We start from the raw sequence: 13282 nt of genomic DNA, 5'->3' as shown, positions 1-13282 counted from the left end.
TCGAATAATTAATGTAAAATTAAAAGCTGTACGAAATGTTAATTGTTTAATGAAAAATAATAATCTGAATTAATAAATGCTTAATAAGTGTTTATTCTGCAAAATTGTTAAATAACAAATTCGGAATAACAAACGTAAAATAAACAGCTCTTCGAACTGTTAATTGTTTATTAATAATTGCGATCTGAATTACAACTCACGTTTAAAATTAATAAACAAAAGCTCGTATAAACAACTATTTAATGGAAAAAAATTGCTGCGAATTAAATTGTTTCCAACTCGCGTCAAAAATAATTCCCCGCCATTTTGAATAAATACAACGTTCAATTTTTCATTAATAATTGCCATCTGAATTACAACTCGCGTTTAAAATTAATCAACAAAAGCTCGTGTAAACAACCATTTAATAGAAAAAAATTGCTGCGAATTGTTTCCAACTCGCGTCAAAAATAATTCCCCGCCATTTTGAATAAATACAACGTTCAATTTTTCATTAATAATTGCCATCTGAATTACACCTCACGTTTAAAATTGATCAACAAAAGCTCGTACAAACAACTACTTAATAGAAAAAAATTGCTGCGAATTAAATCGTTTCCAACTGGCGTCAAAAATAATTCCCCGCCATTTTGAATAAATACAACGTTCAATTTTTCATTAATAATTGCCATCTGAATTACAACTCGCGTTTAAAATTAATCAACAAAAGCTCGTACAAACAACTACTTAATAGAAAAAAATTGCTGCGAATTAAATCGTTTCCAACTCGAGTCAAAAATAATTCCCCGCCATTTTGAATAAATACAACGTTCAATTTTTCATTAATAATTGCCATCCGAATTACAACTCGCGTTTAAAATTAATCAACAAAAGCTCGTATAAACAACTATTTAATAGAAAAAAATTGCTGCGAATTGTTTCCAACTCGCGTCAAAAATAATTCCCCGCCATTTTGAATAAATACAACCCACAATTTTTCCCGAAAATAAAACCTCTAACGATTATCCCTGCTTAACAAAAGCTCGTATACATCTTCCGAAACTCGGTTAATAAACGTCCAGCAAGCCACGGGCTTAGTTCCGTGTCCCGGTTCCCCCGAAACATAAACAAGCCAGTAAATCCTCTCTAAAACGCTACTCGACGTACCCACGAAACCCTGACGCATCGATCTCGCCGCGAATCGCGTCGAGATCAGCGATTCCAGGCGAAAGCCATTTTCCATCGTTTCCAAAGAAGCGACGGTATCGAATGGCGATCGCGCGCGAATGCGGTGGCCCTTTTCGCGCGGTCAAAACAATAGCTCTCGTCACCGGAAACGCACATTACACGCCGAAGCTTTCCTCGAGGGGCTAACGCACAACTCTTCCCGCCGAAAGTTCCGTGCAACCCACGTATTCCCTACGCGGATGAATCACTCATTCATTTCAATGGAACGCGCCGGGATTCCGGCGTGCCGCGTTGTTTATTCTCGGCGCAGAGTCAACAAACAACGCGACTTGAAAATATTCGAGACCTACGAACGATCGCGACAGGGGAGAAAAAATGGAACCCGTGGTGTATGTACATGTACTGTACCGATATATTTATGGGAAAAGAAATGGTTGCGAATGGGTCTCTGACAGATTCCCTCTTGTAAATAAACGCTCGAATATAAATTCACCTCACCCCCTCTCCTATCTATCTATATATATATATATATGTATATATCTACATAACGCGCAAGAAAAAAAATACAGTTCCCCAAAAGAGCGTCCCTGGCGTCGCCCGGTGCCGTGACACTCGGCGTTCAACCGGCAAACGCACCGAAAAATATTTCCCACGAAATTCTCTTTCGCGTTCTCGTGGATTCTCGGACGTCCGGCGATAGAATCGTTAACAGGACTTACCGTGTGTTCGACGATCCCTGAAGCACGTCGTCCTGGCGTCGAGTCACCACTTTCACACATATATTAACGAGGGAGTAAAACGCGGATTTTTGGCAGCGAGCATGCATAAACGGACACCGACACAAGGCCCCCTTTACGGAACTGAAGTAACGTTGACACGGCCGTCTCCGCGAACAAAGACCACGCACGATTTCAAATCCCCGTGCGGCGATTGGCGGACGCGGGTCACGTGGCGCGGGACGGGCGCGTCCTATTGGCGGACGGCCGAGGACACTTTGAACGACGCACTCGTGCACATGGCCGCTGCGATGCCAGACTCCCCTGTCCGCGCATGCGCGGCAGCCATCTTTGCTGCCTACGGCGCCAGGGACGTACCTAGCGCGAGCGTGAAACTGGCTCCCCGGTCGCCCCCGATGAAAAATCCCGAGCGTAACGAATCGAAACCGCGCGTGGTTTTACGCGACTGCTGAGGTTTTTTCGACGCGCGTGCATCGGGAAGAGACCGACATCGCGGCTAAACGAGGGAACCTTCTTCCCTCTCGGTATTACGGACGATCCCGCGCGCACAGACCGCGAGAAACGATTGACAGAAATGGCGGCCCTTCCCTAACCTTCCCCACTCCAATAATAGCCGAGCCCGACCGAGCTCGCGAGTTAATCGCACGCCGCGACCTTACGTCGATATATTTTGATTCGACGCGTGGATCGAAAATTAATTGACATTTTTCTGGGTCGTTCGAGCCTACGGTGGCTAACAAGTACCCTTTACGAACCGAAAACTAATCGCACCGTGGTAAACATCGGACGAGTCCACCTCTCGCCCCGAAGGGGAGCAACGCAGCTCTCCCCCCCCCCCCGTCCCCTTTTAAGAATGAACCGCCACGATAATGGCGGGAATCCAGCCACGTTTTATCGACTTTGGCGCGAGAAAATGTCAACACAGCGATTCACGTTTGCCTCTGTGCGTTTCGTTGCGAAATATGCGCGAATCGTCATCTCGGAGTCGCGATCACATTCTTACCGTGTTTCGTGCGAAACCCGAGTCAATAGACGTGTTCTTATATCTATGTAGTATCTAATTATATTTATCGAATTATAAAAATATATAATTACCGCATCACATGGTACCTGCGGTGGTTCCCATAATATATACTCTTTCTCTCTCTCTCTCTTTTTTAAAACAATCATATATACACATACATACATGGTATATATGCAGAGTTTTTTACAATAATTCTGCGATTGCACTAGATCTTACTATCACTACGACTGCCTTTTAAGCGTTAATTCTCTGTTATCTTTTGTACGACTTTTGGCGAATTCCGAGACACGAGTATGATAAAGTATTCACTGGTTAAACTTATTAAATGCATTTTTCTAATACCTCTCTACGGTCGGGCCACTTCGTACTCCTCTCCGCTTGTAAGAGCATCCTGTTTTTTTTTTTCGAAGCAGTCTTTTCTTTCTACTTGCTTGGAAAAACAAGCTTCCTCGTGACTGGCACAGTAACAAGCTCGATAAACTCTAAATCTCATGCAACATTTTTTAAAAATCTATCTTGAGTATATACAGTCTGTAACGTTAAAGCCGTATCGATATACTTATGCATATATTAGTATGTCTTTAAATTGTCGACTCTCTGCCTTTTCTCCATCCGTTATTAGTACTCGTAATTATTTATAGTGTAGATATTTGGTGTATCGAAGCCATTCTTGGAGTATTTTTTTTTAAATCTCTTAGACATTGGCCACAGCAGGGATTATTTTCATGTATATTTCGATGCCCTTTAGGAATATATCTTTGTTCAAATATTCATCGTTATCGTGGAGGAGTATCTTTGTTTTGTTCATCGGTGAGAACCCAATAGCTGGAATCCCAACCTGCAATGCGAATACACAAAGATTTCAGTTCTTGCAACATTTCTTCTCACAGCGTAGTGAAACTTTCTGTATTGGTAGATTTTGTCCTGTTTACGACGAATATAGTATCATAGGAGCAGACACTCGATATTGCAATATATTGCAGTTCTCTTTTTCTTAAATTTTATTAATGTAGGGTATCGTGTGTTTCTTCATTTTTAACTCTAATATATTCAAAGACATTACACTATTTCTTTCTTTCGACAGCAATATTTCATATTCCAGTACATAATCGCAATGTGTCTGCCCCTACAGATATTTGATGGTGTCGAAGAGGAATTAATGTGCTCTACGTATTCATTTATTACACCATCCTTTTATCCAGCGAATCATTTTTTTAATATTCCTTGTATCAAATGGTAAATTTCCATTCTTGTCTCTTTTATGTAACAAAGTTTTAGTGAGTAAAACATTATACTGTTTAAAATTCATTGATAATTCGCTATGAGACTTCAACTATAAAATATAATTACTCTAAATAAGGTCAATAAGAAACTAGCTCCCATTTATAATAATAATGAAACTTATTCACGAATATTTAAAAGTGTCTATAATACTATATTTTCTTAAACAGGACTACCAAATCTACCAACACACAAGGTTTCAATCGGTGCAGCATAAAATTTTCGTTTCAGTTCTTGTTAATTATACGATAAATCTATAAACAAGAGATCTATACGTACACCGCGGACGAAGCGACTGTCCGTTCCGCCTGGGAATATTTCCGCCGTCAAATTCAACCCGAGACCATCGCAGGTCTTTTTGAAAGCGGTCCAGTAAGGATTGGAATCGTCCAGCTTCGTGTTCTCGATCTTAACGTTTTTCTCTTCGAACGAGTACGTCACGTCCGGGCCAGCTTCTTGGCACCACTTCTTTATCGTCGCTTCGAACTCCTCCTGGTCGATGGAGGGATCGATTCGAATGTCGAAGACCGCGGTTAGGGAGGCTGGTAACACGTTCGTTTGTACTCCACCCTGAAATGAATCATATAGAGAATGTTAAATCCAGAATAATCAAACTGGAATGCGAACTGTATTCGTATAAGTGAGAATTGTTTTAATAAATATCTCTGAAATTATGTAAATACTCACTGCGAGATGTTATTGTCCTGTACAGACATGTAACGAGAATGTTTTGACTATTAAAAATTATATGGTTGATATTAATGAAGGCTGTTGGAGATAAGTGTCCTTTGGATAAGAGACTCGAGACACTTCGGTCTAGTTTCTTCAAGGGTCCAACGATACACTGAGATATCAGTGGAAATGTAACCTTGCCACAAGCAACCTAACGCAGTGGATAGATCTGTGTTAGGTTGGTCATCGCAGGCCTAGGAGAGGGTTAGACTAGGATCAGGTCTGCGTAGATAAAACAGTGTATCATTTGCCAATCAAAGAAGTTGGTTAAAATGCTAGCGAAACGTCTGAACGCTTTATCCAAAGGACACGGTTTACATTTGGAAACCTCCATTAGTATCAACTGTAAAGAACAATGTTCTAAAATAAATAATAAACCGCAAATAATATAATTGCATTACTTTTTCTAGATATTTCTACTTTATTCTAAAAAATACCAAACTAGGCAATACATATACCTTCAACATGGTCAAATTCACAGTCGTCACATCCCCCAGGTTGACCTTCGGATCTTTCAGTTTCAGCTTCTGTTTGGCCCTGAAGTCCATGAAGCGATCAATTATGACTCTCATCTTTTCGCCAGCCGTGTTGTCTGCCAGAAGGGATCCATGTCCAGGTTGAGCTGCGCACTCAACTATCACATGCCAGATAGTTCTTTCTCCGTAGAATATGCAGAAGAATTCCTCGGGGGAGGCTACTCCCTCGTCCAACGCGAAACCGACATTCAGAGCTTGGAAGTCTTTGGTGTGGACGAAGTCCTTCATGCCAAGAACGCCACCGATTTCCTCGTCCGGCACGAAGGAGACGTGGATCGTCCTTTTAAATCGTTGTCCTGCAAGTTTCATCCGTCGAATAGCTTCCAGGTACTGTATTCCTACGCACTTCATGTCCTGGCTGCCACGAGCATAAATGTTTCCTTTCTCATCCATGTGAGCGCTGAATGGTGGATAAGTCCAGTCATTCTAAACATTTCATCGATAGATGAATTCTAATACCTTTTTCAGTAATGATTTACAATTGCGATGACAGTGTTTCATAGAAAGAAACAACCGTGGTATTGTAAATAATTAGTTAATTTCATGAGTAACGAAGAGTAATTTTATGCTTACTTCGAACACAGGCACGACGTCCATGTGACTATTCAGAAGAATCGCTGCCTTTGACGGTTCCGTACCTGTCCATGTGAGAATCACGATGGGCTTCCTCGGGTCGACATGGTAGACCTTGACGGGCAAATCGAGAGACTTGGCTTGCTTGCGTAGGAATGCAACGCACTCATCTGTACAAGGGAGTAAAATTAAGGGAGTAAAATTAAAATTAGTGATAGGATTTGGAATATTAATTAAGAGACATACGTTGAGGAAATCTTTCATGATTAAGATTTTCATGCTTGGTCATTCATTCTTTGCGTGATAGCAGATTATTTTATTATTGAAAGTTATGAGTCAAATGGATATTTATAGTTGCGATAAAACTATGTAAAATTGATAAAAGGGTTTGTAGAGATAGTATCTTGTTTTGGAAATATTTCTTTCTTTATCTTATCTCTCGTAGGGATTATTCTTGATCTGAATAGTGTCAAGAGCTTTACGAATGCTTAATTGATTGCTACTATTTGCTAATTTTAACTTCTAGCAGAGTGATTTGTTTTATCTTTACAGGGGCAGAGACGTACAAAATTTATGGTTGAAAATATTTAGAATAGAAAATCTACCAAGATTGTTACGCATTGTTATACTGTTTCACTGCTAGAACATGATATTGAAACGACAAACTTCTAGCAGCGTGATTTATTTTAACTTTAGAGGGGCAGAGATGTACAAAATTTATGGTTGAAAATACTTAGAATAGAAAATCTACCAAGATTGTTACGCATTGTTATACTGTTTCACTGCTAGAACACGATATTGAAATGACAAATTGGAGTAACGAATAAAGAATATAATATCGTCATTTAGTTGCCTTGAATTTTCAGTTATCGAAATTCATTTTCTTAATAACAAATGTATTTCGAGAACAGTAAAGTGCCTCTAGGAAGATGTATGGTTCGTTCACCAGGGTTGGACAGGTTCGAAAGCATTCGTCTAACACAGTACGGCATCCTGCGAGTTAAGCTTTCCAATTGAGAGCCTTAATGATCATGTGACCCGGAGCATGGTACGATTTGGGTCACGTACAAGGCATCCTTGGACAAGAATCGGTCCAATCGCGCGTGTATCTTAGGAGATTCTTTTTCAAAGTAAATATAGGCTTGACTTTGATGCTCAAAAGCGTTGAGACAGAAAAACAGAACACAATGCATTCAGGGTGGGGCAATGGCAGTAGCGTCCCCGACGCCACGAGTTTGGTCGCATCGACCAAAAATTTCCAGAATTATTTTCCCGAAAATCAAAACACCAACACTCTTCCATCGATTACATATCAACCATCGATTCCGAATATTGTTGGAATTTTCGTCAGAAGCTTTAAGGAATGTTTCAGCGTTCCAATGGAACAATAGACCAAACGTCTCGACAATATCTGATTAATTGAAAATTTTGCCAATGGTCGTTCCGTAACTGCGTTCTAGATCGAGCGCGCGAGCCCGGTGCTGCGTAGAAGATTAAAGCAATTTGCTTAACGAGGAAACGAGCGACCCCATTCCGGCACGCAATATGCGTGAACGATTCCCATCGGCGAATTCGACGATAAACGAGTCGAGGGGCGTGTTGTCGTTCGCGGACGATAGAGAATAGGTGAAACGGACTCACCGTAATTGATGTTAGGCTGGACGGAGGGAATTCGCAGGTACTCGCGAAAGTTCTCTACAGCTGTTGCGTCCAGCTGAGCCTGGGACGGAGACATTTTGCGGAGATGATCGGTCGCGTCGGACGCCGCTGGGTCGACTGTCACAGCAGACGCCTCGGTCGCGCGGATCTCGACCAATTGACGACCAGTGTCGGCCGTGACGTCATCGTGGCCCCGATCAAATTACGCGCGGGAAAGGGAGGGAGCTCGAAGTAGCTGTTTCGAGATAATCACGCGTAAAATTGTACAATTGGAAAAGTTTGGAGGAGGACAGCTTTATTGGTACCGTGTACGCGTTTGTGATAAAGCGACGTGTATATTCGTGATGCACGAGAAATTGATTTTTACGAGAATATCAACTGTTACCGAGTAACTGGGTGGGAAAGAAGCAGGGCCGGCGCAACGCAGGTTCAGGTCCCGCGATCTACGAGAATTACTGAATGAAAAGGTACCGATTTTGATTAACTTTTTACAGACTGATGATACCGTTAACAAATGGAAGCAATGTCGGCTAAGATGCAAGACATTTTTTTAGTAGCGATGATCAAATTGAAAGAAGTAAAAAAAAGTATTATTATTTAATATTCATCTTGTAAAAATATATGTAGCATTTGTAAATAAATAATTCATCGTTGTAAAATTGAAGTGTAGGATTTGAATGTGAATTCAGGCCCCGCGAAAGGTCACGCCGGCCCTGGAAAGAAGTTTCAGATTTTCATTATTTCAGAATTAATTACAGGGTGTCCCAAACACGGCGGAGGTCATTGAAATGGGTGGTTCGAGAGGTGACGATTGTAAAACGATTGTAAGGCGCCCTTAGTCGCCTTAAAAAATGATAGAATTATAAAAGAATTGGAAACACATATTGAGCTTTCGCCATGTACAAGGAGTCCCAAAAATGTTGTAACAGCTTGAAAGGGGTGGTACGGGGGGTGATTTGAAACAACTTTTTCCTTAGCGAAAATGTTGTCCGAGGCTTCGTTAAGGAGATATTAATAAAAAACGTCGACCAATCAGAGCGCGCGGATACCGTTGGAGCGGTCGAGGTAGCGTAGCCTTCGCTACCGCGATCGCTCCACCGGCATCCTCGCGCTCTGATTGGTCGGGGAGCGCCGCCACCTCGCACTCTGATTGGTCGGGGTTTTCTCTTAATATCTCCTTAACGAAGCCTCGGACAACATTTTCGCTAAGGAAAAAGTTGTTTCAAATCACCCCCCGAACCATCCTTTTCAATGACCTCCACCATTTTTGGAACACCCTGTATATAACAAATTCGAAAAACAATAAATTTTAATGGTTTATCATTTTGATTGTTACGATTTGTCAAAATTTCAAGCAACTTCCCAAATCGAATTTCATTTTTCTCAAAACTGAAATGATCAATTATTTTTTTTTTTTTTTGTTTTAAATGGTTTATAATTTCAGTTGTTATAACATATCAATCTTTCAGCTTTCAACAATTTCCTAAATTGCATTTTGATATAAATTGAAAAAACTCACGGTGAGAATCTGTATGTTTCGGGAGAAGCTCAATTACTACACTTTTACTGTTAATGTCTGATTAGGTTTACTGTCCGATAAGGTTCAGGGTAGTTTTTGGTAATTTTCACAAAATTAGGATGGACAATTTAAATCGCAATAGGCTCACGTGGTTCGTATTTAATCGAAGAACAATCAATTAAAGTTTTGTTAAAATCCTCCATTAAATACATCCACGAAAGGATATCTTTGGAACGAATGAACAATAGATAACGAAATCTTTATCAGTTGGTATATATGCACGCAGATTCTGAGTATTTGCTCGACTTGTTTTTTTGAACGATATAGGGGCCAAGTGGAAATTACCACAGAACTGAATAATTTTATGCGCATTAATATGATGCATTGCCTTGCAAAAACATTGCGCAAAGAAATTTTGTATCTGCGAAAGGGAATCATTTTTTAAACCTCCAGTGCGATGAGGTTTTTTGAGCAATGCAATAATTGCTTGAAAATTACCACTGATTTGAATAGATATTACTCAAATTAGTATCATGCATTACCTTGTAAAAATATTCTGTAGAGATTGGTTTGTCTGCGAAAAGGCATCATTTCTTAAATCTCTGACGCAATGAGATTTCTTTTTACTCAATTTAAACGATACAAACAAGAAACAGAAATGTAGCAAGTTTGTTCGCAAGAAGAATTTGAATCTTACAAAGAGTACTTATGGTTCTTGACCTGAACTTAGCTATTCGGCACTAATAGTAGTTCATTTTGTTAATAATAAAAGTATTTTGAGAATGGAAAAGCACTCTTTGAAAGAAATCAAGGAATTTGTGAAATACTTGGAACGAGATATAAAAGAATCAATGATTGAAAAGTACAAACAGCAAACACAATATCGACACATTATCAACACAAAAAGTTTGCGCAGAAAAGAAAATACAACCGGTTCCTATATTTGGACCATTGATAAAAACATGCACAAAAGGTTACGTAATAAATGAAACTGGTTGTATCTCAGTTACGTAACTGTGTAACAAGAAAGATTAATGTCTGGAAAGTTTCACCAGAGTTAACGATACACTTAAATGTACACAAACATTTTAACATTTCATATGATTGCGATATGACCCAAAAATAATTACAAGCGAAAAGAGTGCAACAATAATGTGCGAAGCAAGCTTTAGGATCCAGAAACTGGGCATCAATAACGTATCACTGGAACTTGGTAATTCGTAAAATGTATTCCGATTTATTAAATTTCATGTATGCCTAAATATGAGCTCTTTACACGTTACGCCAGATCTATATATATGTATATATAGTATATAATATATGTATGTATATATATTATACGATACATATAATGTCACATATTATACGATATATATATATATATATATATACACACACACATAATATATTATACACTATATATGTATATATATATCATATAGAGTTTGATATCGAAGAACTTGTTACATTCATTAATCGGTAGTATGAATTAAATTATCATACAATATGTAAGATAATGCAACGTGGCTATAGCTAGGCACATACATGTAACAGTGAATTGTAAATAAAAAAATTATGTGTTCTGATACTATTATAAAGACGCGTTTTTTCCTATATACATATATAATTATACCTAACGTGTATATAATTATATATATATATATATATTTATATATATATACATACACATGTACATACAATAATAATAATAATAATAATAATAATAATAATAATAATAATCACTATGATCTGTTTTATTTACAACATTGAAACTATTGTACTAACGAGTTACTTCTTTCTTTCCTTCTTTCCTTTTTATCTCTAAATGTCTCGGTACTTATGTAATAACAGAACGCCTTTGTCGCTTATCATCGAAATGTCATTATACAGAGATACGGTAGGGGCAACGAGAGAATTGTACAACGAATAATTAATTAAGCTTAACGTGTCTCGTGTTTTGTATGCATGTATATCCTGTGTACTTTGCAATAGCAGCAGCAAGCAATCGTGCTTCGTATCATCTTTATCCATCCAAATTCTCAATTTCTTCTCTATTCTTTCGTCTCTCCATCTGTCTGGATCATTCAAAGAAGACGCGATAATTCTCGCCCAAGAGACGTTTCTATGTCTGTACTTAAATTTATCTTACAAAATTATTTACAAGTTTCACAGTACCGGCTCCACGAAGGCGAGGAACGAAAGCTGTACACACCCAAAATCCAAGTTCCCCGACCCCCGAGAGCGGTCTAACTTACATTAGTATACACGTTTATTACAAAATATTCGGCTAAAGTATACATATACTTTATATACCAAATGCCAAAAATATTATCCTTGCCTCGTGTGTGTGTATGTATGTACGTGTGAGTGTGTGTGTGTACGTGTAATCTCTTAACTTTTTTCTTCTTCATTTTGTTTGTAAGCTCCAATAAACGCAATGCAAACGGTCTAGTAGGTTTATTAATTACTTTTATACTTTGTTCACCGATGAGATCCATAACGCACCCAGAAATCCTATGAAATTCTCTTGCGATGCAATCCTTTTCCTTTATTCCCTGATCACAGATCTCTACGCTCCACAAAAGTGTCTGAAAGTTCCTCGACACCAGAACTACCAAGCTAATAGATTGGGGTACGTTGAACTCTTTAAAATTAATTGATTCTCAACAATGCTTTCGCTACCATTTCTAATGGCAATTATTAAAGTAGAGTATAGAGAACTACCAAGCTAATAGATTGGGGTACGTTGAACTCTTTAAAATTATTTGATTCTCAACAATGCTTTCGCTACCATTTCTAATGGCAATTATTGAAGTAGAGCATAGAGAACTAGTGATAGTTCTCTTTCAATTTTAATCATGTAGTATTTTAATTATGTTTGAGATGCATTGTCTTCGATAGTTCTAGTGTCTATAAAACATTTGATCAGAACAGCGTAACACTGATTCGCAAGCTAGCTGAAACTTCCAATTATTGATCCATAAATAAGCTGCATCCCATTTAATTTTGCCCGATGAACAATTTTCTCTTCCGTCTCAGTCCATGATACTCTCATTGCACGGAGTCTAAATCGTACAACTGTTCCATATTAAAAATAACTTTCTGTCTCTGGTTTTTGGAGATTCAGTGCCTCGAAGAGTTTTAATTTTTATATACACACCGTCAGAATGATTCTCTTCTAATACTGTGAGCTTTACAAATTAATTTTGTCATCTCTCGATTCTGTTTCCGTCTTTCGCCAGTGGTTAGAAGTTCAGCGTGCCCATGGAACCCCTTTTGTTTCGCTTTCGAACCCGAACAGTATTTCGTTGTATATTTTCCGTTTACAATTTAACCGTGTGCTTTAAAATCTAAGAAATATACAATCGCCCCGAACCGAGCGTTTTCGTTTCACATCGAGGAACACTCAAGACGACCTTGAAGCCTACCGATAAGAAGTACAATTAATATTCAACGCGGCTAATATATGTACACGCAACGAGTACGCGAGAATTTCGACGAGAAACTTTGTACATTAATTTGTTTAATTACACCGCTGTGTACACTGGGCGAACGTTTCATCATCGTAACGCACCGTTTACATTCCTCTTCCTTCGAGTAAAATTCCCAAGGTTCACCGGATTAAAAGAGAAGAACAAATATACAATGCAATAAATAATCGAATCTCGTCTTGCAAACGTTTAAGAATGATAATCCTTCGTTTTACCTCTTCCTTCGCGAAACAATGAAGATGAAACAAACAAAATAATAATAATACCATACAACCTTTTACGATTCGCCTGCAAGTACTTGCAGTGGGTGTAGAATGTATTTGTACACCGATCAATTTACAAATAAAAATTTTGATTGTAGTTTCCTTAACTTCTTCTCTTTTATAATTAATGATATTTTATATATTCTCAGAAATCTGTAAGACAGATCCAAATAATCCAAACTAGTCCAAACAACATTTGCTAGTTAATATAATTTGTGAAATTAACAAAACAAAAAAAAAAGTGGGTAAAAGTATAGAAACAATAAGTATTTGCACGATTCTTATGACGAACCATTTATA

General features: G+C 38.5%; 2 protein-coding genes across 2 annotated transcripts in view; both read right to left on the bottom strand.

The window, feature by feature from the left end:
* The window catches only part of LOC128882048 (forkhead box protein P1), a 24009-nt gene extending 21208 nt beyond the window's left edge, over positions 1-2801 (bottom strand). The window contains exon 1 of the mRNA XM_054133616.1: positions 1887-2801. The gene's annotated coding sequence lies outside the window, so the exon portion shown is untranslated. The remainder of the gene's footprint in view (positions 1-1886) is intronic.
* Positions 2802-2951: 150 nt separating this feature from the next.
* Positions 2952-7853, bottom strand: LOC128882049 (aminoacylase-1-like). The gene is made up of 5 exons (XM_054133617.1): positions 7692-7853; positions 6051-6220; positions 5400-5903; positions 4489-4779; positions 2952-3766 (listed from the first exon to the last, which is right to left on the bottom strand). The coding sequence occupies exons 1-5, from the start codon at positions 7783-7785 to the stop codon at positions 3623-3625; spliced, it is 1203 nt and encodes a 400-aa protein (XP_053989592.1). The 5' UTR covers positions 7786-7853; the 3' UTR covers positions 2952-3622.
* Positions 7854-13282: the final 5429 nt, after the last annotated feature.

This window comes from Hylaeus volcanicus, chromosome 9 (assembly GCF_026283585.1).
Source record: "Hylaeus volcanicus isolate JK05 chromosome 9, UHH_iyHylVolc1.0_haploid, whole genome shotgun sequence".
NCBI lineage: Eukaryota > Metazoa > Arthropoda > Insecta > Hymenoptera > Colletidae > Hylaeus > Hylaeus volcanicus.
This window is presented reverse-complemented; position numbering and strand designations above follow the sequence as displayed.